Source organism: Entelurus aequoreus, linkage group LG27, assembly GCF_033978785.1.
Source record: "Entelurus aequoreus isolate RoL-2023_Sb linkage group LG27, RoL_Eaeq_v1.1, whole genome shotgun sequence".
NCBI classification, from domain to species: Eukaryota; Metazoa; Chordata; class Actinopteri; order Syngnathiformes; family Syngnathidae; genus Entelurus; species Entelurus aequoreus.
This window is the reverse complement of record NC_084757.1, coordinates 28,219,540-28,244,320: the sequence shown is the minus strand read 5'-3', so window position 1 is coordinate 28,244,320 and position 24,781 is coordinate 28,219,540. Positions and strand designations below refer to the sequence as shown.

Genomic DNA, 24,781 nt, shown 5'->3' with positions numbered 1-24,781 from the left:
CCGCTAGCCTGTTCATCGGATGGGGACATCTCTACGCTGCTGACCCGTCTCCGCTCGGGATGGTTCCTGCTGGCCCCACCATGGACTGGACTTTCGCTGATGTGTTGGACTTTCACAATATTATGTCAGACCCACTCGACATCCATTGCTTTCGGTCTCCCCTAGAGGGGGGGGGGGGGGGGGGGGTTACCCACATATGCGGTCCTCTCCGAGGTTTCTCATAGTCATTCACATTGACGTCCCACTGGGGTGAGTTTTCCTTGCCCGTATGTGGGCTCTGTACCGAGGATGTCGTTGTGGCTTGTACAGCCCTTTGAGACACTTGTGATTTAGGGCTATATAAATAAACATTGATTGATTGATTGGTTACAGGTCCAGAGTTTGGTAGTATTGTTGATCTTCTGTCTATCCTTCCAGTCAGAGGCTTATTTCGTCTGTTTCTATATGCAGTTAAGCATGATGCTATCATGTTAGCTCCGTAGCTAAAGTGTTTCGCCGATGTATTGTCGTGGGGATAAAAGTCACTGTGAATGTCCATTTCGCGTTCTCGACTCTCATTTTCAAGAGGATATAGTATCCGAGGTGGTTTAAAATACAAATCCGGGATCCACAATAGAAAAAGGAGAGTGTGGAATCCAATGATCCCTTGTACCTAAGTTACGGTCAGAGCGAAAAAAGATGCGTCCTGCACTGCACTCTTGTCCTTCACTCTCACGTTCCTCATCCACGAATCTTTCATCCTGGCTCAAATTAATGGGGTAATCGTCGCTTTCTCGGTCGGAATCGCTCTCGCTGCTGGTGTAAACAATGTGCAAATGTTCAACCTGTGACGTCACGCTACTTCCGGTACAGGCAAGGCTTTTTTATCAGAGACCAAAACTTTATCTGATGTTCTCTACTAAATAAAAATAAAATATGGCAATATCGCAAAATGATCAAGTATGACACATAGAATGGATCTGCTATCCCCGTTTAAATAAGAACATTTCATTTCAGTAGGCCTTTAAAATAATACGAACGTACTTTGACATCTTTAATGTATCACTATGGTTTTGGGGTGTTCGCATCAAGCAAACGCGTGGTCTGCACTGATTGGCCACAGCCGCAATTCGTCAACTCACTCTTTCACCCCATTGGCTCAAAACTGTTTCACTTCCTGGCCGAGTTCCGGCGCTGACAACCAATCAAATTGGGACATCTGTGCCGAGGCGAGAGGCGAGAGAGGTTGCATGATTTCAGTGAAACGGCTCCAAAGGAGAGTCAGCAGTTTTACAAGGCGCAGAGCCATTAAGGAGACTTAATTGTACTTTATTTTGTTAGGTTTTGCAACAACCCTTTGACAAGGTGTGCTTGTCGCCATGACCGCCGTGTCTCTACTCTTTTTGACCGTTTCGGCCGCTGCTGTCCTGGCTGAGTCTAATGTGTATTTCCGAGAGCAATTTGAAGACGGGGGTGAGGTCTTTTTCCATTAATTGTACAATATATATTATATTCATTATTAATTATGTTAATAATGTTATTGTGTATCATATCACTATGAATGGAACTCGTGTTTTGAAGTGATTGTGTCAGTGCTTGGGCATTTATGAAACTAGCTAGCATATTTTAACACATTTTAGCTAGTCCATTTTGTCTTAAATTCTTTCCTGCCTATATTTTTCTGTACGTCCGCCCCCATTTAATTTGACAACCGTCCCTCCCCCATTTATGGTCAAACCCCCGTGTCACCCCTCCCCCTTCTGTACATTCCCCCCTGGTCATTGACTGGAACTGCCCACATCCTCCTCATACGCCAGGGGCGTCAAACTCATTTTTAGATCGGGGGCCACATGGAGAAAAATCTACTCCCAAGTGGGCCGGACTGGTAAAATCACGGCATGATAACTCAAAAACAAAGACAACTTCAGCTTGTTTTCTTTGTTTAAAAATAGTACAAGCACATTCTGAAATTTTTTTGAAAAAGTAAAAAAAAAAAGATTTTATTTATACCATATTTCCTTGAATTAATTAATTAAAAACCTCTTCTCACTCCGGCGCTTACCAAAGGCATGCGGTAAATTTGGCCTGCGCTAATTAATTTAAAACCTCTTCTCACTCCGGCGCTTACGAAAGGCATGCGGTAAATTTAGGCCTGCGCTTATGTAAAGCACATTTAATTAAAAACATTTTTATTATGGTCTTACCTTTACTTATAAACTAAGTCCACGCGCCGCTCCTTCTGAATAAAAGCATCGATGACTTGTTTATAGAAGTCCTCCTTATCTTTCTTCAGTTTTTAAAGTCTCTCTGTCTCGATTGAGATCTTCCTTTAATTATTACCTCCTGCTTCGATTGAAAGTCCAGTTTAGAAAACTGTTTTGTTTTAGATATGTAATCCTCCATGTTAAAAGTCCAGGCGAGAGGAAAAAATAAACGATCGCTGCTAACTGTTGCTGCTTGTTGTCACTTCTTCTGCAGCCGAGTAGTCGCAAGAAGGATCACTAGCGCCCTCTACCACCAGGAGGCGGGAGTCATTTAATGACGTATTTGACACACGCAGCTACTGTATATTAATAAAACATAGCTGCTTACTGTTATTTTTAGCATATTCAATAGTTTGGACCTTAAATCCTACTGAATAGCTCTTTATCTAATTCCCTTTTATGCGATTTAATATTATTGAAATCAGCCTCCTCCATTTTGAAAATGATGACAGGTGAAGTGTCACTCGTGACGTGACGAATTTGACCTGGCGGAAATTCTAGGCATATGCTAATTATTTTGCCAAACGAGTTTGACCCGGCGGTAATTCTAGACATACGCTAATAAAAATAATATTTTGCAAAACGAGTTTGACCCGGCAGTAATTCTGACCCGGCGGTAATGCTAAGCATGCGCTAATTATTTTGCGAAACGAGTTTGACCCGGCGGTAATTCTAGGCAGGCGCATACTATATACCCGGCGGCAATTCAAGGAAATACGGTATTTTCTGAACAAATAATCTGATAATGTTTATCAGTCAACGCATTGGTATTAAGTTTTCAATCAAGATAAAAAAGATTATATCAAAATCATTAATATCTCGATATTTTTAGGCCATGTCACGATACGCGATATATATCTCGATATTTTGCCTTAGCCTTGAATGAACACTTGATGCATATAATCACACCAGTATGATGATTCTATATGTTTACATTAAAACATTCTTGTTCATTAATAAATGCTAGTGATGGGTTGATGAGGCGTCATGAAGCGTTTCGACACATTGCAAAACTGTGTTGATACTGTGTTGATACTGTGTCACTAAATACTGACATCTGCTGGACATTAAAAATCCTACAGGCAACCTATGGACCGACTCAACTGACACTGATTTTATGACCTAGTATATACAACAATATAAACCAAGTCATTGTATTTCATTTAGGATTATTTCATACCTTCATTTTAATAAAATATATTTTTATCTTTTTTAGATACAGTCAATAAATAATGTGAACATGTATCATACCATGGAAATCTAAGAGAATGTGTTGTGAATGAGGATGCTTGTGGACTGTAAAAATTTTTTTTTAATTTTTTTTTACACATTTAAAAACAAAACAAAACAGTTTTTCCAACGTATTACATTTTAGACGATTTTTCTTCTTAGTTAATATTTCTCCGGCTGTAGAAAAGACCCGCTCACAGGTCACAGAGGAGGCGTCAGTGCGACACAGTTCGCGTATCGGTCACGTGACCAAAACAGCTCATGATCGGTCACGTGACTTTCTAAAAGCGGTACACGCACCGACACAGGGTTTTGCTCTATGAGCTCGACGCATGCGCAGATGCATCGGTGTTGCCGGACCCATCACTAATATATGCTCATTTTAAACTTTCATGCAGAGAGGGAAATCACAACTGAGTCGATTGACCAAAACTGTATTTATTAAACAGTTATTAAGCAGTGGCACAAACATTCATGTCATTTCAAAACAGAAAGTGCAAGATTGTCAGAGACATTTTAAAACAAGGTACGAGTGCACTTTTTTGTGCATGATGTCACTAAGATGACATATCAAAACAACACTAAATTAAAGTGCACTTTTTGTACAGAGCGCCACTACAATAGTTTAAAACAAATAAAGTGCACTTTTGTGCATGATGTCACACAAGATATTTCAATAACTGTCAAATAAAAATGAGCTGCATAATAGGAAATCAAATTGAGTATGTCCTTCGCTATGTGGTAGGTTCCTGCGGACGTTATCTCCTTATGTTGTGGACTATTTTTTTCATACGGTGTTGATGTGGAAATTGTTGCCTCTGTATTTTGTGAGTGTGGCACCGAACGGAGATGTTGACATGCGGATTAAGCACTCTTCATTCTCTAGCAGGTGACTTTTCAAATGATGCTACAAATTAGCAGTAATGCTACTTTTTGTAGCAACGCTTTTGCCCCACACTTGACAAATTACGGTTGTGTGTTCGACATATTCCCACTTGAAGCCAAACCACCGCCAGACGATGGACCGTGCTGTTTTTCTTGGGAATTAATTCTTCCTTTATTTGTTACCAGATTCGCACCTTCTTTCTCTCGTATTGCCACTCGCTGGACCCCGACTTAAACAAGTTGAAAAACGTATTCGGGTGTTACCATTTAGTGGTCAATTGTACGGAATATGTACTTCACTGTGCAACCTACTAATAAAAGTTTCAATCAATCAAACCACAGCTAACGTTACCCACGCTGCTACCTCTCTGCTCCGTGAGGGCGTATGCGTATGTGACGTATGTAAGAAGGTGCGCTTGATTAAGTCTCTGTGAGAAGGAGAGACAACACAGAGTGAAAAGAGCCTGTAGTGTAATGCCTGCAGCTAAAAGCAACTGCGTGAGAACGTAAACTCGAATATCACGATATAGTCATTTCTATATCGCACAGAGACAAACCCGCGATATATCGAGTATATCGATATATCGCCCAGCCCTAGTACATATGTAGCATCGTCTACAAAGATACAAAGAATTGCTATTGCGACACCTAGTGGACACATTTAGAACAGCTGTTTCTTTCATTAAAAAATTTCAGGTTCATTTTTATTCTTGGCAAACTCATCCCGCGGGCCGGATAAAACCTGTTGGCGGGCCTGATCCGGCCCTCGGGCCTTACGTTTGACACCTCTGTCATACACCAAGTCCAAGCAGGTGGACAACATAGCAACGCCAAACTACTAATCATGCATCATTATAGGGCTGGGCGATATATCGATATACTCGATATATCGCGGGTTTGTCTGTGCGATATAGAAAATTACTATATCGTGATATGCGAGAATATGTTCTCACACAGTTGCTTTTAGCTGCGGGCATTACACTACAGGCATTTCCCACTCTTTCTTGTCTCTCCTTCTCACAGAGACATAAACAAGCGCACCTTCTTACATACGTCACATACTGTCACGCGTGCAACGTCACACGCCCTCCCCGAGCAGAGGTAGCTACATGGGTAACATTAGCTGTTATGCTAACGGTGCGTTGCGAATGGTAATACGAGAGAGAGAAGGTGCAAATCTGGTAACAAATGGAGAAATAATTAATTCCCAAGAAAAACAGCACAGGGTCCATCGTCTGGCGGTGGTTTGGCTTCAAGCGGGAATATGTTGAACATTTATGCGGCAAAAGCGTTGCTACAAAAAGTATCAGCACTGCTAATTTGTAGCATCATTTGAAAAGTCACCCGCTAGAGAATGAAGAGTGCTTGAAACCGTTCGGTGCCACACCCACAAAATGCCGAAGCAACAATTTCAAGATCAACACCGTATGAAAAAAAAATCAACAACAGAAGGAGATAACGTCTGCAGGAACCTACCACATAGCGAAGGACATACGCTATTTGATTTCCTATTATGCAGCTAATTTTTATTTGACAGTTATTGAATTATCTTGTGTGACATCATGCACAAAAGTGCACTTTATTTATTTTTATTAACTATTGTAGTGGCGTTCTGTACAAAAAGTGCATTTTAATTTAGTATTGTTTTGATTGATTTATTATCATTTATATGTCATCTTAGTGACATCATGCAGAAAAGTGCACTAATAGCTTGTATTAAAATGTCTCTGACAATGTTGCACTTTCTGTTTTGGAAATTACATGTATGTTTGTGCCACTGCTTAATAACTGTTTCATAAATACAGTTTTGCTAAATTGACTTAGTTGTGATTTCCCTCTCTGCATGAAAGTTTAAAATTAGCATATATTAATGCAGTATGAACAAGAATGTTTTAATGTAGACACACAGAATCATCATACTAGTGTGATAATATTATATTATATGCATTCAAGGCTAAGGCAAAATATCGCGATATATATCGTGTATCGTGACATGGCCCAAAAATATCGAGATATTAATAAAAGGCCATATCGCCCAGCCCTACATCATTATAATTTGTAACATTTTTCAGATGCCTGGAAGAGTCGCTGGATGGAATCCAAGCACAAGACGGATTATGGCCAATTTGTCCTGACTGCGGGGAAGTTCTACGGCGATGCGGAGAAGGACAAAGGTAAATGGAGTGATTAAATAGGGCCAAAAACAATCATGGTACAGTTTGTTTTAAACATTCCTTTACAAGTTACATTTAAAAGAGATGGGCACAATTCAACGTGTCTGAAAAGAGTAGGAAGAAGCAGATCTTATTTAATTGTACCGTTTCTTTAGGCTGTCACTGATGATTCATTCACAGTCCTAACTTGTACATGGTAACACCAGGGCCGTAACTAGAATTTGACAAATACAGAGTTCAAAAATTGGTGGCCCGAGAGCAGCCCTGGGCCAATTCCGGGTTAAGCTTTTCAATCTGGCCCGCCGGACATACCCAAATAATTTTTTTAGATCTTTAAGATGGAAACTGTAGCTGCCATTATGATGTGCAGTGATGTTTTCAAATGACTGTAAGTCTTGAACTATACAAAGTATTTCAATGGTTGGAATCTGCGCTTTTGCATGATATACTAGTTACTACGGTAATCTGAGGCCATGTCCACACGAACACGAAGAGATTCAAAAACACATATTGGGTTAAAACAATCTCCATCCACACAAGTGTAGTGTCAAAACTGTCTGTCTACACACAAACGCATTCACCTGCTGTCATGCACATTTTGTCCAATCAGAAGCCTGAAAAAAGCAGTAATAACTGATTTGGTGCATCATTACACCTCTTATTGTGTTTATTTTGATGTACTAGATGTACAATGTACATTACATGTACATTATCTTTAAAACCTGCATGCACGTACACAAAGCCCTTGGAACATTATTAAAGAGGGAATGCACGCCTGTGCTGCTGAAACCCAACACTCAGAATTATAACATGTGCAGCAACATGTGAAGTGTACATTATTTCTAAAATTAGCGCGCACTAACGAGCCAAGGAAACCATTTAGCATGTTTAAAGGAATTATAAAGCATTTAATCATCGATATAATGATTATGGTACATGCGTAATGAAGTTTATATTGTCTTTAACATCAGTACACATTACAAGGAGGACACTTATATTGTTTATTTTAGTTGCTTGGTCGCTTTTTACGCGCAAGCACGATCTACAAGAATGGAAGCAAGACATGTAAGTTAACTTCATGATTTCTCGTTAAACAAGGACTAAAAACATAAGGTAATGTAGCACCTTTCTTATGACACAGAGCAAAAAGTCTTGCTTGTCAAAGTTGTCCCATCAGGTGGAGGTTCCACAGCGATCGAATCCAAAACAGCTGACTGTCATTTGTGCCGGCGGGAGTGTCACAAAGCCCATTTTGATGTGTCTTTTTTATTAATGATGTGTGAAAAGAGCAGCATGTTTATGTTCAAACATACAGTAAGCCATCTTATAATGTGTTTAAATCTAGCAAGGCAGTGTTGTTGAGCTTTGAAATGACAGCGCACAACCATAACGTCATCACAAGTCTCCGTTTGTGCCATGTACACGCATATAAGCACTTTGGCCAGCGTTTGCACAAGTCCGCGTTTTTAAAGACAACAGTCTTTCGTGTGGACAAGAGGCCTAAACGCAGAGATAAGAATGCGTTTATTAAGTAACTGTTCGTGTGGATATGGCCTAAGTCCCAGCAGCTCAGACGAGGCACCAAGCAGTGGGGGTGGGGACCGTTTCCACAGAGTGTCAGCCTGAAATACGGGTGTCGGGGACAGACCCGGAAGGAGATTTTTACAACAAGGTTCTAAAACAGACCTGGGTATTCCGCGGCCCGCGGGGTCGCATCCGGCCCTTTGTACGTCCCTGTCCGGCCCGCGTGAGGCCAATCATAAATTACAAAATAAATTTTAAAAAGTATCTATTTCGAGTGTGCAATACAACGGTGCTGCTTTTGTTTTGAAAAGCGTTATTTGTATTACTTCCGTGTGGACGTATGCGCGTGCGTGATTGTGAGTGAATGTGAACAGCTGCAATCACAAATGACAAAATAAAGTTGAAAAAACATCTATGTCGTGTGCGCAATACAACTGTGCTGCTTTTATTTTGAAAAGTGTTATTTATGGGCGTATGTCCGTGTGTAACCTGTGAGTGAAGGTGCACAGCGACAAGTGATGCACGGTTTACACCCGAGACGGTAAAAAGAGAAAAGTTAATGACGAATGGCGTGTTTTCAACAAGACATGGACTGCCAAGCAACGTTCCCTCTAAGGTGCGCGCCTGCGCAATTGCGCACTGCTCAAGCGTCCTCTGCGCACAGCAAATATATGCCGCGCACCAAATCAAATCCCATCTTAATTCTAAACAAAATAAACACATTTATTCTGTGTAATTTTGCAATGCAACTTTGAGTGACAGTGACAACAAGCGGCCCTAACTGTGTTCGTTAACACCGTTCAATTGAACACCGTTCAATTATTGTGACGTCTATCGAGATGCTTCGAGGCCAGGAATTATATCGATCACTTTATTGAGCAAAACTGTTTATATTCGGCCATAACCACACCAAAAACATGAGTAAAACACTTCTATCTCGAAAAACTAGTCATTTTCTGCCGTACAAACCAGGCCAAAAGCAACTTGTCATCTTTCACCAACACGCATACCACTAAACCACTGGTGCGTTTATGGCCACACAAAAAGTCGGACAACTCAAACACCACACAAAGTTACACTACGACTCCTCAGTCATACGTGTGCTTATTTTACTGTCATTTATTAATCATGTTAATTTATTGATATTAATCATGGAATGCTGTTACTTAAGGCTGCAGCTAACGATCATTTTTCTATCGATTAATCTATAGATAATTTTTTTCGATTAATCGGTTAATCTATAGATTATTTTTTTTCGATTAATCTATAGATTATTATTCCTTTTACCGATTATTTTTTATTTTATTTAAAATGAAGATGAAAAAATAAATGTAGGCCAGTTTTTTCAAAAGGCATGGCTTTTATTTCCAAAAAAAAAAAAAGTATGGCCACTCAGTCAACATTGACAACAACATGACAAAATATTCTGTAACCATGTAAACATTTAAAACTTTTAACATTTAACAAAATTAAAAGTAGCTTATTTGCTTTTTAATGTGCAAATATAAAAGTAAACATCCGGTGCAAATCTTAATATTTTGCAATAGTATAAGCATTTCAAAAGTAAAAGTATTGCTTATTTTGCTTTAAAATGTGCAAAAATAAAGATAAACATCCAATACAAAAAGTGCAAAACGAAATATTCTGTAACAACAGTGTAAACATTTCAACAAAAGTGAAAGTATTGCTTATTTGCTAAAATGTGCAAAAAAAAAAAGATAAACATCAAATACAAAAAAGTGCCAATCTAAATATTCTGGAGCACTGTAAACATTAAGTATTGCTTTTAAAATGTGCAAAATAAACATCCAGTCCAACACAGTACACAATAACCAATTCTACTCATTCCAGTGAGTGACTAACAGTTGTAATGAAGAAAGGTTAGCATGTCTACGCTCAGAAGGGGTCGATGTGGCTGGAACTGAGAGGTAATTAGCCTTCACCTCAAGCCAGGACTGCGAGCGAGCTGAGCTGCAGTTTAAGTTTCTAGAAGGTCAACGGGCTCATAGTGATGTTACTAGTAGTTGACTGGGAGGTGTTTATTATCATTTGGGGAGAGTTCGCTGCCTGATGCTCACCTGCTAAACACCTATCTGTTAGACGCTGAAGCGCTGACTACGCACTGCTGATTGGCTGGTAACGTTTTGAATACGCACTGCTGATTGGCTGATAATACTTTGTGTGTACCAATCAGATGGTTGTGTGGGTGGGAAAATGCTGCGTGCTGAGACAGAGGCAGAAGGAGCAAAGCAGCTTGTTAACACTTTAGCAGCTAAAGTTAGCTTTAGCTTAGAAACTCGTTCGGTACACCCCCGTACCGAACCGAAAGCCCCGTACCGAAACGGTTCAATACAAAACACGTACCGTTACACCCCTAGCAGATACAAATGACACATTCATGTTTTTGTGTAATGATGACAACGTATGCTAACACGGACGATTGACTAGTTGATGGTTTTCTTTTCAAATGTTCATTCATAGCCGTTGTGCTGCTATGATAGGCCATTTCCGCTCGACACAGTGTGCATACAACAACATTATTAGGCTGTGTATTGAAATACTCCCACACTTTTGACGACTTTTGGCGTGCTTTTTCCCCCTCGCTCGCACAGTCTGCTTTGCGCTCCGCCATGACGGTAGTGTGACGTAAATATGCGACGCGTCGACGCACAAAAACGGCGTCGACGTATTTACGTAACCGATGACGTCGACGCGTCGTTTCAGCCTTACTGTTACTAGAGAAAGTTACAGGAATGCACACTTCATCCTATGCTTACATTTCATTGTGCAACAGGAGGATGTTTAAGGGGAACTAAATGTGATCTCTGAAAGGGGTACAAATGATTTCCAAAGCAGTGCTTTTGGTATAAAGTTAGGTTAAATGCAGGCATTATTATTATGAATTATTATTATTATTATTATTTATCTTACGGTATATATCAAAAATAATATTGAGCAAAATGTAATTGAAATTGTCGATGTGGCCCTCCAGCAGTGCTCGGGTTGCTCATGCGGCCCCCGGTAAAAATTAATTGCCCACCCCTGTTCTAAAACTTAGTGGTATCACATTGGTGTTTTTTTTTTTTTACCCTTCACGTTCATATTTTGCTGTGTTTGTTGCATTTTTGTTGCGTTTTGCGTCATTGTAAAATATGTCGATCAAGTGTGACGTTCATATGTTGTCAATATTCACTGTTTTATCGTTCTTAGTTAATATTGTAAATCTCGCATTCTTTATTTTCATGTACATTCTGGGTGTCTCATTCAGTAAAAATGTTTTAAATTCCATTCCGTTTTTTAAGGCGGTCTGTCATAACGTTTTTAGCATTCAGACATTATTGGGAGGTTTTGTATTTGTGTTCCTAAAAATAGATATACTGCCCCCAGACACATGTTTTTCTCTAAATTTGGCCCCCCGAGGCAAAGTAATTGCCCAGGCCTGCCCGAGTGGAACTTTGAAACGTTGAAGTCATGGGTATCACAGCACCATAGAAATATTATCTATAGCAACATAGTTTCCAAAATAACAGCTTTAATTGAGGTAGAACTATCATGTGTTGTATAACATATTTGACAATCAGCATGATTTTTTTAACAGTCCACTTTTTTTATTGAGATGCTGAAGTTTAGCGTATTAAACAATTTCAACACTATTAAAAAATAAATTTAAAAACATCGCTACAATTTTAACGCCAACAGATTTCAACCCAAGACCTTCTGCTTTGATATTGTGAGCCACCGGAAGGCCAACAAGAAAATCGGTCTCTATGTTCTTATAAGTGACTGGGAATACATTTGGGGTAAAACTTTATATGAAGCGCCTTGTCATTCAATAATTTACTTTTGACCTGTGCTTCCTCATGCTAAATAAGCCCCCCTCACGAATCACAGAGTTTTACGCACAGCCCGTGTTCTGAGTTTAGGGCGGGGCGGGCTTGATCCCTGTGAACAGAACCTGACTGACATGACAACGATATTATGCAGACAGCGTTTCACAGCAATTTCATACAGTTGAAACTAGGGCTGGGCAATATGGCTGAAAACTATATCATGATATACATTTTTATATTGATGGATATTAGGGTTGTAACGGTATCAAATCCCATGGTACAATATTATCAATATCAATAAGGCCACGGTACGATTATTATTGCGTTCTATGTCAACAAAAAAAAAGCTTGATAAAAATGCCATAGTGTGTAAAATTAAGTGGCAGGAATGTTAGGATAAACACAATAATTGAACACAATCATATTTATTACTACAAAAAAGTATTTCTAAATGCAAATAATTGTGTGGGAACATCAACTGTTTCAAGAAATTTTTTTAAACAATAACTTACAATTGACATCTTTAAAGTAACAATGTAAACATCCAGTGAAACAGTTATAAAGCCTCAATGTACACTTAAGTGTCTTTCAACTTTTACATTATGGGAAGCAGTGTCCTCTACCGTGGTAATTTTTATATCAATCTGGAAAATGTTGTTTCTCAAAACGTAAACTAACAATATAATTTTTAATAATGCAAATACTTCACAATATTGAATTGGCCACTCTACCAACCGGTATAGCTCGGTTGGTAGAGTGGCCGTGCCAGCAACTTCAGGGTTGCAGGTTCGATCCCCGCTTCTGCCATCCTAGTCGATGCCGTTGTGTCCTTGGGCAAGACACTTTACCCACCTGCTTCCACAAGGTAACTTAGATATTGGGTTTCACAATGTAAAGCGCTTTGAGTCACTTGATGAAAAAGCGCTATATAAATATAATTCACTAATTCACAAACTGATGTTTGAATTCGCTGGCTTTAAATATCTTCTCAGTGTAATGGTTTATGAGATGGCAACTTGTCTAAGGTTTCTCCTACTTTCCGCCGAGCGCAGTTGGAATAGGCTCCAGCCCCTCCGCAACATCAAGAGTGGCAAACTAGAAAAATGGATGGATTGAGGATGTATCAAGTAGCTTTTTATTTCACCTGTACTTCGAGTCCTGCAGGCTCTGTCGCTTTGGAAACGCCCGAGTCAAAACAAAAGTGGCTCGCTTTGCAGAATGCAGACTTTTTTTTTTTTTTTTTACATTTGCCCAGTTATGGACAGATTTAATGTCCAAAAAACAATTCCTCTCATCGACTACAAATCACTACTTTACCTTGCCGGTGCCGCGGTGCGCAGAGGATTCTGGGAGATGTAGTTTATTTACAGCCAATTCTAAAACAGCAGAAAAAAACTACACACACCCAAGTTTTTGTTTGATACCGGCACACGTCACAGTGTTATTGAGAAGACTTTGAAACCAAAATACTGCGATATTTTCAAACCGTTATATCCCTAATCAATATTGATAATTAATACTTATTATGATATATTTAAGCCTGCCAATAAATACATTAAACTAATTACCACCTTACCAAGGATGCTATTTAGGGTTGTGGGAAAAAATCGATTCCAATTCGAATCGCGATTTTCACGTTGTGCGATTCAGAATCGATTCTCATTTTTAAAAAATCTACATTTTTTTTCTTTCTTTTTTTCTTTTCTTTTGTCTTTCTTTTTTTTTTTTTTTAAATTAATCAATCCAACAAAACAATACACAGCAATACCATAACAATGCAATCCAATTCCAAAACCAAACCCGACCCAGCAACATTCAGAATAGCAATAAACAGAGCCATTGAGAGGAGACACAAACAAGACACAGAACAAACCAAAAGTAGTGAAACAAAAATGAATATTATCAACAACAGTATCAATATTAGTTACAATTTCAACATAGCAGTGATTAAAAATCCCTCATTGACATTATCATAAAACGTTTATAAAAAAAAACAAAAAACAATAGTGTCACAGTGGCTTACACTTGCATTGCATCTCATAAGCTTGACAACACACTGTGTCCAATATTTTCACAAAGATAAAATAAGTCATATTTTTGGTTCATTTAATAGTTAAAACAAATTCACATTATTGCAAACAGTTGATAAAACATTGTCCTTTACAATTATAAAAGCTTTTTACAAAAATCTACTACTCTGCTTGCATGTCAGCAGACTGGGGTAGATCCTGCTGAAATCCTATGTATTGAATGAATAGAGAATCGTTTTGAATCGGGGAAAAATCGTTATTGAATCGAATCGTGACCCCAAGAATCGATATTGAATCGAATCGTGGGACACACAAAGATTCGCAGCCCTAATGCTATTTATCAGTGGAGAGGGTGTCTGGTAGCCAGGTAGGATGAGTACAGCTAAGTTAATAAAATAATTGAAGTTGATTTGGAATTGGGGGTTAAATCACCAAAAATGATTCACGGGTGCAGCCACCACTGCTGCTCACTGCTCCCCTCACGTCCCAGGGGGTGAGGGTGATGGGTCAAATGCAAAGGATAATTTCACCACACCTAGTGTGTGTGTGTGTGACAATCATTGGCACTTTAACTTTAACGTAGTTGCAGATTTGAGACAGTAGATGGCAGTAGTGTATAAGCTATTGAACACTACACAATAGTTTGGGAAGCTACTCATTAAAGCGACACATTGGAAGTGTCAAGATGTTGCAGCACCGTCTGCTTTAAAACCAACAAGACTTAAAAAAAAATTTCTGTTATTGAGTTGATAAAATTTTTGTTTCTCTTCTCACTCCATGCAGTGAATCCACGGCGAGACTGAAAGACGGCGCAAACAATGTTGGTAGTTGATACTGTTATGTGATTGGCTGTTAGCGTGACCCTCCCATTGCTCAGTGACAGTTCCTGTTTTCTGGGTTCCCAAAGCACGAGTGATTTCATTAAACGCATCTTGCCTCATAATTTCTGGTTTCTTCCCACCCAAAAATATCAATATATATTGAATATTTTATCACATTTTATATTGATATCCATTATGCGTCTATCGCCATGTATTTTGATATCGTTTGCCGGCCCAGCCCTTTAACGTTTGTCACCTATATTTTAATGTTAACCTTATGTTGACAGCACATTTCGGATCGGACAATGTTTAAAGTGAAAGTGGACCTGATTGTGTTACGTTGTTGTCTGGAGTTGTAGCTGGCTGTGTATGACCAAAGATCGTATATTGCGAAAGGATTATCTACCACATGGTAATGTACAGTGCACACAATGTCCTACACAAAGTACATTTGCATTTCAGTCATGATCTTCTTTTTGTCACTTACAAAAAAATCCAGAGAATATGACTTCGTAGTTACAGCCATGTTAACATTTACTATCGGTCAGTCCGGGACTTTACTGGATTTTTTGTGATAGTTGCGGTCAGAAATGTCTGAATTTGCGGCGGCTTTTTCAGAAAACTACATAGGGAGAAACACAGATGACAAAAATACATTTTTAATACTGCACACAGACAAAAGTAGGAATGCTTTTTGAGAATGATCTGTGAACAAAGTTGGGACGAAGATGTTGATGAAACACATGCAGTTTTTCACCTTAAAGTACCAGTAGACTGGAAAAACAAGTTGACTATATATGCCAAATTGTTTCATTGTATCCATTAAACCAGTGGTCCCCAACCACCGGGCCGCGACCGATTGGTACCAAGTCGCACAAGAAATAAATTTTTTTTTTAAAAAGTGTTTTTTTTATTTTATTAAATCAACATAAAAAACACAATATATACATTATATATCAATATATATCAATACAGTCTGCAGGGATACAGTCCGTAAGCACACATGATTGTATTTCTTTATGAAAAAAAAAATCACCAGTTCGCCTAACATGAATGTTTTTGGGATAAGGAGAAAAACAGTGTGATAATTTCCCTTGGTCACTATGGTAGGTTTGCAGACAAGCCAGGACGCCCGCTTCTACGCTCTGTCTTCACGCTTCGATGACTTCAGCAACCAAGGCCAGCCTCTTGTCATCCAGTTCACCGTGAAGCACGAGCAGAACATCGACTGCGGTGGTGGATACGTCAAAGTGTTCCCCTCTGGCCTCAAACAGGAGGAGATGCATGGGGACTCAGTCTACAATGTCATGTTTGGTATGTTTGCACATGTTAATAAGTATATGATGTCACATTGAACCTCTCACCTTTGTATATGCAGGTCCTGATATTTGTGGCCCTGGCACAAAGAAAGTCCATGTAATCTTCAACTACAAAGGAAAGAACCATTTGGTTAACAAAGATATCCGATGCAAGGTGAGTCATTAAGTGGTTGTGTCACACAAGTGCACACTTTCCTCTTTCTTCAAGCCAAAATCATTGCATTTAAATGTTGACTTGCATTAAAATGTCTGAAAATGACTACAGCTAAAAAGTACTGTGCTAATTTGAAGTCACCACTAGCTTTTTTAAAAAATGTTTAACTTACTGGTTGTGAAACCTAAAAATTTGAGGCACCAATTATTTCTTGATGCCGGTTGACTTTCAAGTTGTTCTAATCTAGAAACTTATTTTCCTGTATGAAATACCCTTTGAGTGAATTGGCTCATTTATATTAATTTATGGCAAACAAAATTAAAATGTTAACTGCCATACAGTGTAGAGAAAACTACAATAAAGAAAATCTGCAAAGAATCCAATTAAGGGGTCTATTCAACTAACCATTATTCTATAGTTCAGACCATAAGAAGTCCCGCAGGACGTCTCCAAATTAGTTTTTAAAGGGGTCCCATTATGTAAAACCAACTTTTCTTGCCTGTTGGTACTTTTCCGCGACAAAGGGGCCCAAAGCCCACTCATTAACACTGAATTAGTAATGTTATTCTTAATTTAATCTTGATTTTAATCATATTCAATAATTATATATAACCTACTTAGTTTACAACCTTGTCAAATGATATGAAACCATGTGTTTATCACAAATATTATTATTTAACACATAAACCTTAGGCTTAGGTCAGGCTGATTAGAAAACTAAATATTAACCAAATATATTGCATAAGAAGGCACTCAAATAATTGACGGAAATAAATAAATGTTACAAAATATACAATGAATCAAATTTACAATACATTTTAATAATGTGTACTGAAATGCGATTTTCTTATTTAAACGGGGATAGCAGGTCCATTCTATGTGTCATACTTGATCTTTTCGCGATATTGCCATATTTTTGCTGAAAAGATTTAGTGGAGAACATCGACAATAAAGTTGGCAACTTTTGGTCGCTGATAAAAAAGCCTTGCCTGTACCGGAAGTAGCAGACGATATGCGCGTGACGTCACTGGTTGTGGAGCTCCTCACATCTGCACATTGTTTACAATCATGGCCACCAGCAGCGAGAGCGATTCGGACCGAGAAAGCGACGATTTCCTCATTAATTTGAGCGAGGATGAAAGATTTGTGGATGAGGAAAGTGAGAGTGAAGGACTAGAGGGCAGTGGAAGCGATTCAGATAGGGAAGATGCTGTGAGAGGCGGGTGGGACCTGATATTTAGCTGGGAATTACTAAAACAGTAAATAAACACAAGACATATATATACTCTATTAGCCACAACACAACCACGCTTATATTTAATATGCCACAGATGAATCCCGCATAACAAACACTTCCCCCCTCCCGTCCATATAACCCGCCAATACAAATCAAACACCCGCACAACACACTCAATCCTACAGCCCAAAGTACCGTTCACCTCCCCAAAGTTCATACAGCACATATATTTCCCCAAAGTCCCCAAAGTTACGTACGTGACATGCACATAGCGGCACGCACGTACGGGCGAGCGATCAAATGTTTGGAAGCCGCAGCTGCGTACTCACGGTACCGCGTCTGCGTATCCAACTCAAAGTCCTCCTAGTAAGAGTCTCTGTTGTGTCAGTTCTCCACAAGCCAATGGTAAAGCTTGACTGTCATCTTTCGGGAATGTAAACAATGAAACATCGGCTGTGTTTGTGTTGCTGCAGCCGGCCGAAATACACTGCTTCCCACCTACAGCTTTCTTCTTTGCTGTCTCCATTGTTCATTGAACAAATTGCAAAAGATTCACCAACACAGATGTCCAGAATACTGTGGAATTTTGCGATGAAAACAGACGACTTAATAGCTGGCCACAATGCTGTCCCAAAATGTCCTCTACAATCCGTGACGTCACGCGCAGGCGTCATCATACCGAGACGTTTTCAGCAGGATATTTCGCGGAAAATTTAAAATTGCACTTTAGTAATCTAACCCGGCCGCATTGGCATGTGTTGCAATGTTAAGATGTCATCATTGATATATAAACTATCAGACTGCGTGGTCGGTAGTTGTGGGTTTCAGTAGGCCTTTAAAGATTGCGATTTTTGACACATGACATAATGTGTCAAAAATGGTAATGTATCGTTTTAATAGGTTGTAGTGTAAAATATGTATACTAAATCACAAAATACACAAATATTTGCTTATTTTTCTAAAGACTAATCTTCTTTAGAAGGGACACATTAGAGGTTTCTTTAGATTGGCTCTGACCAGGAGACCGGTGTTTAAAGTGACCAATCACAAAGGAGGGGAATTGCTGGGCAGTGTATTTAGGGGCAGTTCCAATACACACCCTTGCCCTACTTTTATGCCCTATCCCTAAAGTTTGCGTGTTCCCGTGAGGGTAGTGGTGTCCCAATTACCGTAATTTCCGGACTATAAGCCGCTACTTTTTCCCCTCGTTCTGGTCCCTGCGGCTTATACAAGGGTGCGGCTTATTTGCGGCCTGTTCTTCTCTGACACCGACGAAGAGGATTTCGGTGGTTTTAGTACGCAGGAGGAAGACGATGACACAATGATTAAAGACTGACTTTTGTTAGGCTGGTTATTTTGATAACGTACAGGCGAGCACTTTGTATTACTTTGCACCGTTGTATTATTTGTACTCTGCACGAATGCTGTTCGCCATGTCAAAGATGTGAAAGTTTGATTGAATGATTGAAAGATTTATTGTTAATAAATGGGACGCTTTGCGTTCCCAAACAGTCATCTCTGTCCCGACAATCCCCTCCGTGGTAGCAGGAACCCCTATATACTACGCTAATTACACATCAAAACCCTGCGGCTTATAGTCGGGTGCGGCTTATATATGGAGCAATCTGTATTTTCCCCTCAATTTAGCTGGTGCGGCTTATAGTCAGGTGCGGCTTATAGTCCGGAAATTACGGTACTCTTTGCATATAGGGGTAGTGGGTATAAAGAGAATTAGGGGGTATGGGATAGAGGGGATTTGAGATGCTGACTCGCCCAGGGAGGGCCATAGAAAGTTCCCCAATTTCTGCATAAATTATATATTACACATCAGTTTGTAACGTGAGCCAGCTCGCCATGCTAATTAACGTCAGGTTAAAATATCAATGTGAAAACATCAACGTTAAATTTTTTTGCAAGAGACAATAGTCATTGATGGCAGCTTTTTCTCTGTGTAATTATTTGTCTATTCATCAAACGAAACATGATGAATGGTAAAAAAATTATCTCAACCGTTAATGCTGCCTGGTTTGTTGTGTAATAGTGGGACTAGAGTTGTACAGTACACAGCTACTAATTAAGTACTGGGGTACTAATGAATTAAAAAAGGTACTACTGCCTTTGAAAAATACTGGCACATTTTTTTCCATCCACATAAGCTGCCTTGCGGCGGTGACGTTGCTGAGCTGCTGGCGCATGTGTGTCAACGTGCACACAGAGCGCATACAAGCAGAAACAGTGCTGAGGGGAGAAATGGCAAAAACGGCAATTATACTTGTTAATAAAGAGGATGCGTGAAGTGCAGTATCGAGGTGTCGGGGCTTAAAAACTACAGATAAAGGTGACGCTTTAAACACAGAAGCGCCACGCTGCAAGCGGTGCTTCAAAACAGAGCTTTTACTGTATTGCCATCTTTGCTTCAAACTTAGGGAAATACTTAAATAACAAGCATTCAGATCTGCACAAGGAGTTTGAAGAGTGACAGGTAAGTAGTTAAGTAGCTCCCTCCGAGCACATATACAGTAGATACAAAGATGCGCACACAGCCGGTCGGCCTATTGCCATATATTAGTACAGTCAAAACCGCCCACGTTGCGTAACCTAATGCAAGTGAATTGACTTGAATTTGCGTAACAAATTCCTACTATTTCATTTGTGTTTTATCTTTACAGTGTGTCTTTTACCTGCTACATGCTACATGTCTTATCTGTACATTTAGCAATAATATTTTTTTAGTATTTACTAATGTTTGTATTTGATTGGCAACCATAAATCATGATGTAGCATTTAATACAATGTCAAAAAAGCATTCTATTCTAACCTAATTCGAGATTGTGGCAGGCTATATGTAATTTTTAAAATTGTAAATCGTTGTTTGAGTGCAATAAGAAAAGCCCAGCATGTTGAATGCCTTTTTTGAGTTTAATTCCAATCTTATAAAATTGTCCTTTGAGTGCAATAAGAAACGTATGTTTAATGTTCCTTAAGATTTTCTGTGGTCTTTTATTTTTTTAAATATTGAAATACATATCGATATACATTTTGGTACTGGTTTTGATTGATTGATTGAGACTTTTATTAGTAGGTTGCACAGTGAAGTACATATTCCGTACAATTGACCACTAAATGGTAACACCCGAATAAGTTTTGCAACTTGTTTAAGTCGGGGTCCACTTAAATTGATTCATAAATGGTACCAAAATATGATGTGCAAACGGTAACTACATTGTCTCTTCCAAACGTAAACTGCATTGACATAGCAAGTGGTGTCCCAATTCTTAAGGAAGAATACAAAACTCTAGCCCTTGTTGCTTTGTTTGGAGGATGTAGTGAGTGAGGGTAAACATTGGGATGCAGCCTTTATGCCCACCCATATGTTCCAAAAGGGTGGAACGCCACCGTGTGGAGAAAGACACATTGCACACACTAGCAGAGTGTTTTTTTACGCACAAATATTTTGGCACCGATTTGGCACCTTATATTAGGGTCTTAGAATACTCCATCCATCCATTTTCTACCACTTATTCCCTTCGGGGTCGCGGGGGGCGCTGGAGCCTATCTGCTGGGTAAAAAAACAAGAACGTATGCATTATCAAAAGGCAACTTATAGTTGTTTCTTTTAAACTTCACAAACGAGAAGTAAGACGACTTCTTCCTCTGCACGTGCTTTAAAATGTTGGTTGGTTGATACGACTGAATAGAGCGACAATGTAGTTCTATATGGTCACTATAGCATTGCTAAAACTACACATCTAAAGGTGGCATAACACTATTTTACACTAGTGTCGAATGTAGATTTGTGCAAGGTTGGATGTTTTCCTCATAGTCACCCTACAAATTAGGCCTCTAACTTGATGAGTGGCATTAGAATGTGGGAATTCTGGCACTGCAGGTTTGTAAAGTTTTTGCTTCAGTGTTTTGTAGATATTTAATTGCATGTAAAAGGTTCTGGCTAACATTAAAAACAATAAGATGTGTGATAACACGTTTAGTCATTTCTGCTTGGCAGGATGACGAATTCTCTCACTTGTACACACTTATCGTCAACCCTGACAACACGTACGAGGTGAAGATAGACAACAAAAAGGTTGAGTCTGGCAGCCTGGAGGAGGATTGGGACTTCCTGCCTCCCAAAAAGGTTAAGGACCCTGAAGCCAAGAAGCCAGAAGATTGGGATGACCGAGAGAAAATTCCCGACCCTGACGATACCAAACCAGAGGTGAATAGGGACCACACTTCATTGAATCGGAATGAAAATGATTTACCTCAGTGATTGGTTTGACAGGGCTGGGACAAGCCTGAAAACATTCCAGATCCCGATGCCAAGAAACCAGATGACTGGGATGATGAAATGGATGGAGAGTGGGAGCCTCCCATGATCACTAACCCAGAATACAAGGTAAACACACTTTAAAGTTGGGGTTTAATGGATATTTTGCCACATGTGGCCCAAACATTGAAGGATGTTTTATGTTGTATACAAAATAGACAATGTGGCTTCATGTGCTGTCCAATAGGGTGATTGGAAGCCCAAAGAGATCAGCAACCCTGCTTACAAGGGAAAGTGGGTCCATCCTGAGATAGACAACCCGGAGTACACCGCTGATTCTGAGATCTACAAATATGACAGCATTGGTGTGATCGGACTGGACCTGTGGCAGGTAAGAGCTCTTTTCTAACTTCCTCAAACATCGAGATATTTTTACAAAGAGATCACACAAAATGTATGCAACAGACGACGTACAAGTAATGTGGTGTACACACAAAGATTGTCCAAATCTGAAGAAGTTTTATCTGTTACAGGCGCCACACACATAAACATTTAAAAGGCATTCAGCAGTTTTGATCTTTGTAACTGGTGTGCCACAATCTCATGGATCGTCGGCTTTCCCCACAGACAAGAAGTGCAACTCACGATTATTTTGGTAGCCGACGACTAGTGTACATCACACGTAGTAAAATGATAAGAACCTTCCAGAGAGCTATCGAATCTATAATGAACGCTTCAATTGAGGCACCTGAAAATAGCCATTGAGATGAGGATGAAAGGACCATAATACTGTGGTTTAACTTGTGAAAATGCACATCATAGTTTCAGCGAAAGGGGACTACATTTATTGGCTGTTTGGACGTTAAATGCATACAATCGTGCGTCAAATATTGCCGGTCCAAAATTAAGCATTTTCAAGTATAAAAATGGCTAAATAAAGTAAAATATATCAATACTAGAGTAGTATTTGCCACCAGTTGAGATCAAACCAATCAGAGCGTACTGTTCAGTATTGTAGCCACTGATTTGGCTCTGCCTCAGGCAGTATCATATATTGGAATAACAGACGACTAAATGCTGTTACTTCATGTCTAGCGGGCTCTCATAATGTTGAAAAATGTATTTAGGCTGTCAAAAAGTTTTATGTTTGAGCTATGAAAATATTCAATTTAAAATTAATAAGAAATTAATTTTTGCGGTCATGTCTGGAACCGATGAACAGCGATAAACGAGAGATGACTACAACGATTTCATCTAGACCGTGATAGTTGGACTATTTGACTATTCAATAGAAAATACATACAGTACAGGACAAACGTTTGGACACACTTGCTCATTCAATGCATTTTTTAATTTTCATGACTATTTACATTGTAGATTGTCACTGAAGGCATCAAAACTATGAATGAACATATGTGGAGTTATGTACTTAACAAAAAAAGGTGAAATAACTGAAAACATGTTTTATATTCTAGTTTCTTCAAAGTAGCCACCCTTTGCGCTGATTACTGCTTTGCACACTCTTGGCATTCTCTCGATGAGCTTCAAGAGGTAGTCACCTGAAATAATTTTCCCTTCACAGGTGTCATCTACAATGTAAATAGTCATGAAAATAAAGAAAATGCATTGAAATGTGAAGGTGTGTCCAAACTTTTGGCCTGTACTGTATGAAATGCAGCGTCTATCAATTTGATACATTTGAGAGATAATATCAAGCAGTCAGTCTCAGACATGCGTGTGTGGCCGTGCGCACACACATACACGCACAAACACACAGTTTTCCACGCAAGCTTCTCTAATGTGTCACAAGCATTTGTACTATTTCTTAATGTCATAAATAACATCAGGGTGGTTATGATTAGTGAAACAATGTTTCATCTACTGATTACTATTCACATCCAGCCAGGAAAAAGATGCTATTGTAGCGTGTGTACACAGACTACATCACAACCCACGTATACAACATAGCATGGCCTGAATACGGCCTCTTGAAATGTAAAGTGTTACTTTTTTAATGGATTTCATGACACAAGTGTTGTAAAGTTCCATTGTTCTCACACGACCAAGAAAAAAAGGCATCCTAGCAAAGTAGTATTGTAATGAGCCCGCTTTCATTTACGGCTTACGCACTTTTGCCCAGCTTACGTGGGATGGCTTTGTCAACAGACTGGATAGTAAGGGACAAATTCCCTCTTAAAACACTTTACACCAGGGGTGCCCACACTTTTTCTGCAGGTGAGCTACTTTTCAATTGACCAAGTCGAGGGGATCTACCTCATTCGTATATATATCATTTATATTTATTTATTTATGAAAGATAAGTTTTTGTTAACAATGATAATACAAGCATGTTTAACACACATAGATTCCTTTCTTTCGTGAAGACAAGAATATAAGTTGGTGTATCACCTGATTCTGATGACTTGCATTGATTGGAATCAGACAAACGTCCACGTTTTCAAATGGAGGAGAAAAAAAAATCCTCTGTGTCCAATACCACATGAAGTGATTGTTTTTTGGCATCTTATTTGTCCAGCTTCCATACTCGTTTTTATACACTTTACAAGAAATACGTTTGCGGCAAACTCAGTCGCTTGCTATCTTGTGCACGCTAGCTTTGTGAGACTTAATTTGTTAGCGCAGGCAGGATGAAGCAGTGCTTTTATTGTAAAGACAAGAACTGTGCAGTCGGCCTAAGAGTTTTGACAGCAAGCGTCTGTTGAAATAAAAAGTGTTATTATTAACGTCGTCTTCCTCTCTCTGTGCAGTGTTCGTTTAGTTTCATGTGAGCGCCAATTATGAGTTCATTATTAAGTCCATTTTACAGGAGGTTGTAATCATGCATGGCTGATACAGGAGCAGCACTGGAGGTTTCACAGGGGTTCTACATTTAAATCACTTAATTGTAGCCTACATAAAATGTAATGGTGGTGCTTTGGTCAAAATTTTGCATAGATTTTGTTTAACAGACCATCTTCAAGTCGTTTCCTGAATGTGTCTACAGAATGCGCTGTTTTGTGGGACGTCTTATTTACGTGCCGAAGTCCTGCTCCAGGCCAAGCCCTTT

General features: G+C 39.2%; 1 protein-coding gene across 1 annotated transcript in view; it reads left to right on the top strand.

The window, feature by feature from the left end:
• The first annotated feature begins 1,192 nt into the window (after positions 1 to 1,192).
• calr (calreticulin) overlaps positions 1,193 to 24,781 on the top strand; it is a 26,496-nt gene continuing 2,907 nt past the window's right edge. Inside the window, exons 1-7 of the mRNA XM_062038420.1 lie at positions 1,193 to 1,452; positions 6,431 to 6,532; positions 15,848 to 16,051; positions 16,116 to 16,210; positions 21,454 to 21,663; positions 21,730 to 21,843; positions 21,962 to 22,105. Of these exons, the coding sequence (XP_061894404.1) occupies positions 1,359 to 1,452; positions 6,431 to 6,532; positions 15,848 to 16,051; positions 16,116 to 16,210; positions 21,454 to 21,663; positions 21,730 to 21,843; positions 21,962 to 22,105 (963 nt within the window). The 5' untranslated portion in view covers positions 1,193 to 1,358. The remainder of the gene's footprint in view (positions 1,453 to 6,430; positions 6,533 to 15,847; positions 16,052 to 16,115; positions 16,211 to 21,453; positions 21,664 to 21,729; positions 21,844 to 21,961; positions 22,106 to 24,781) is intronic.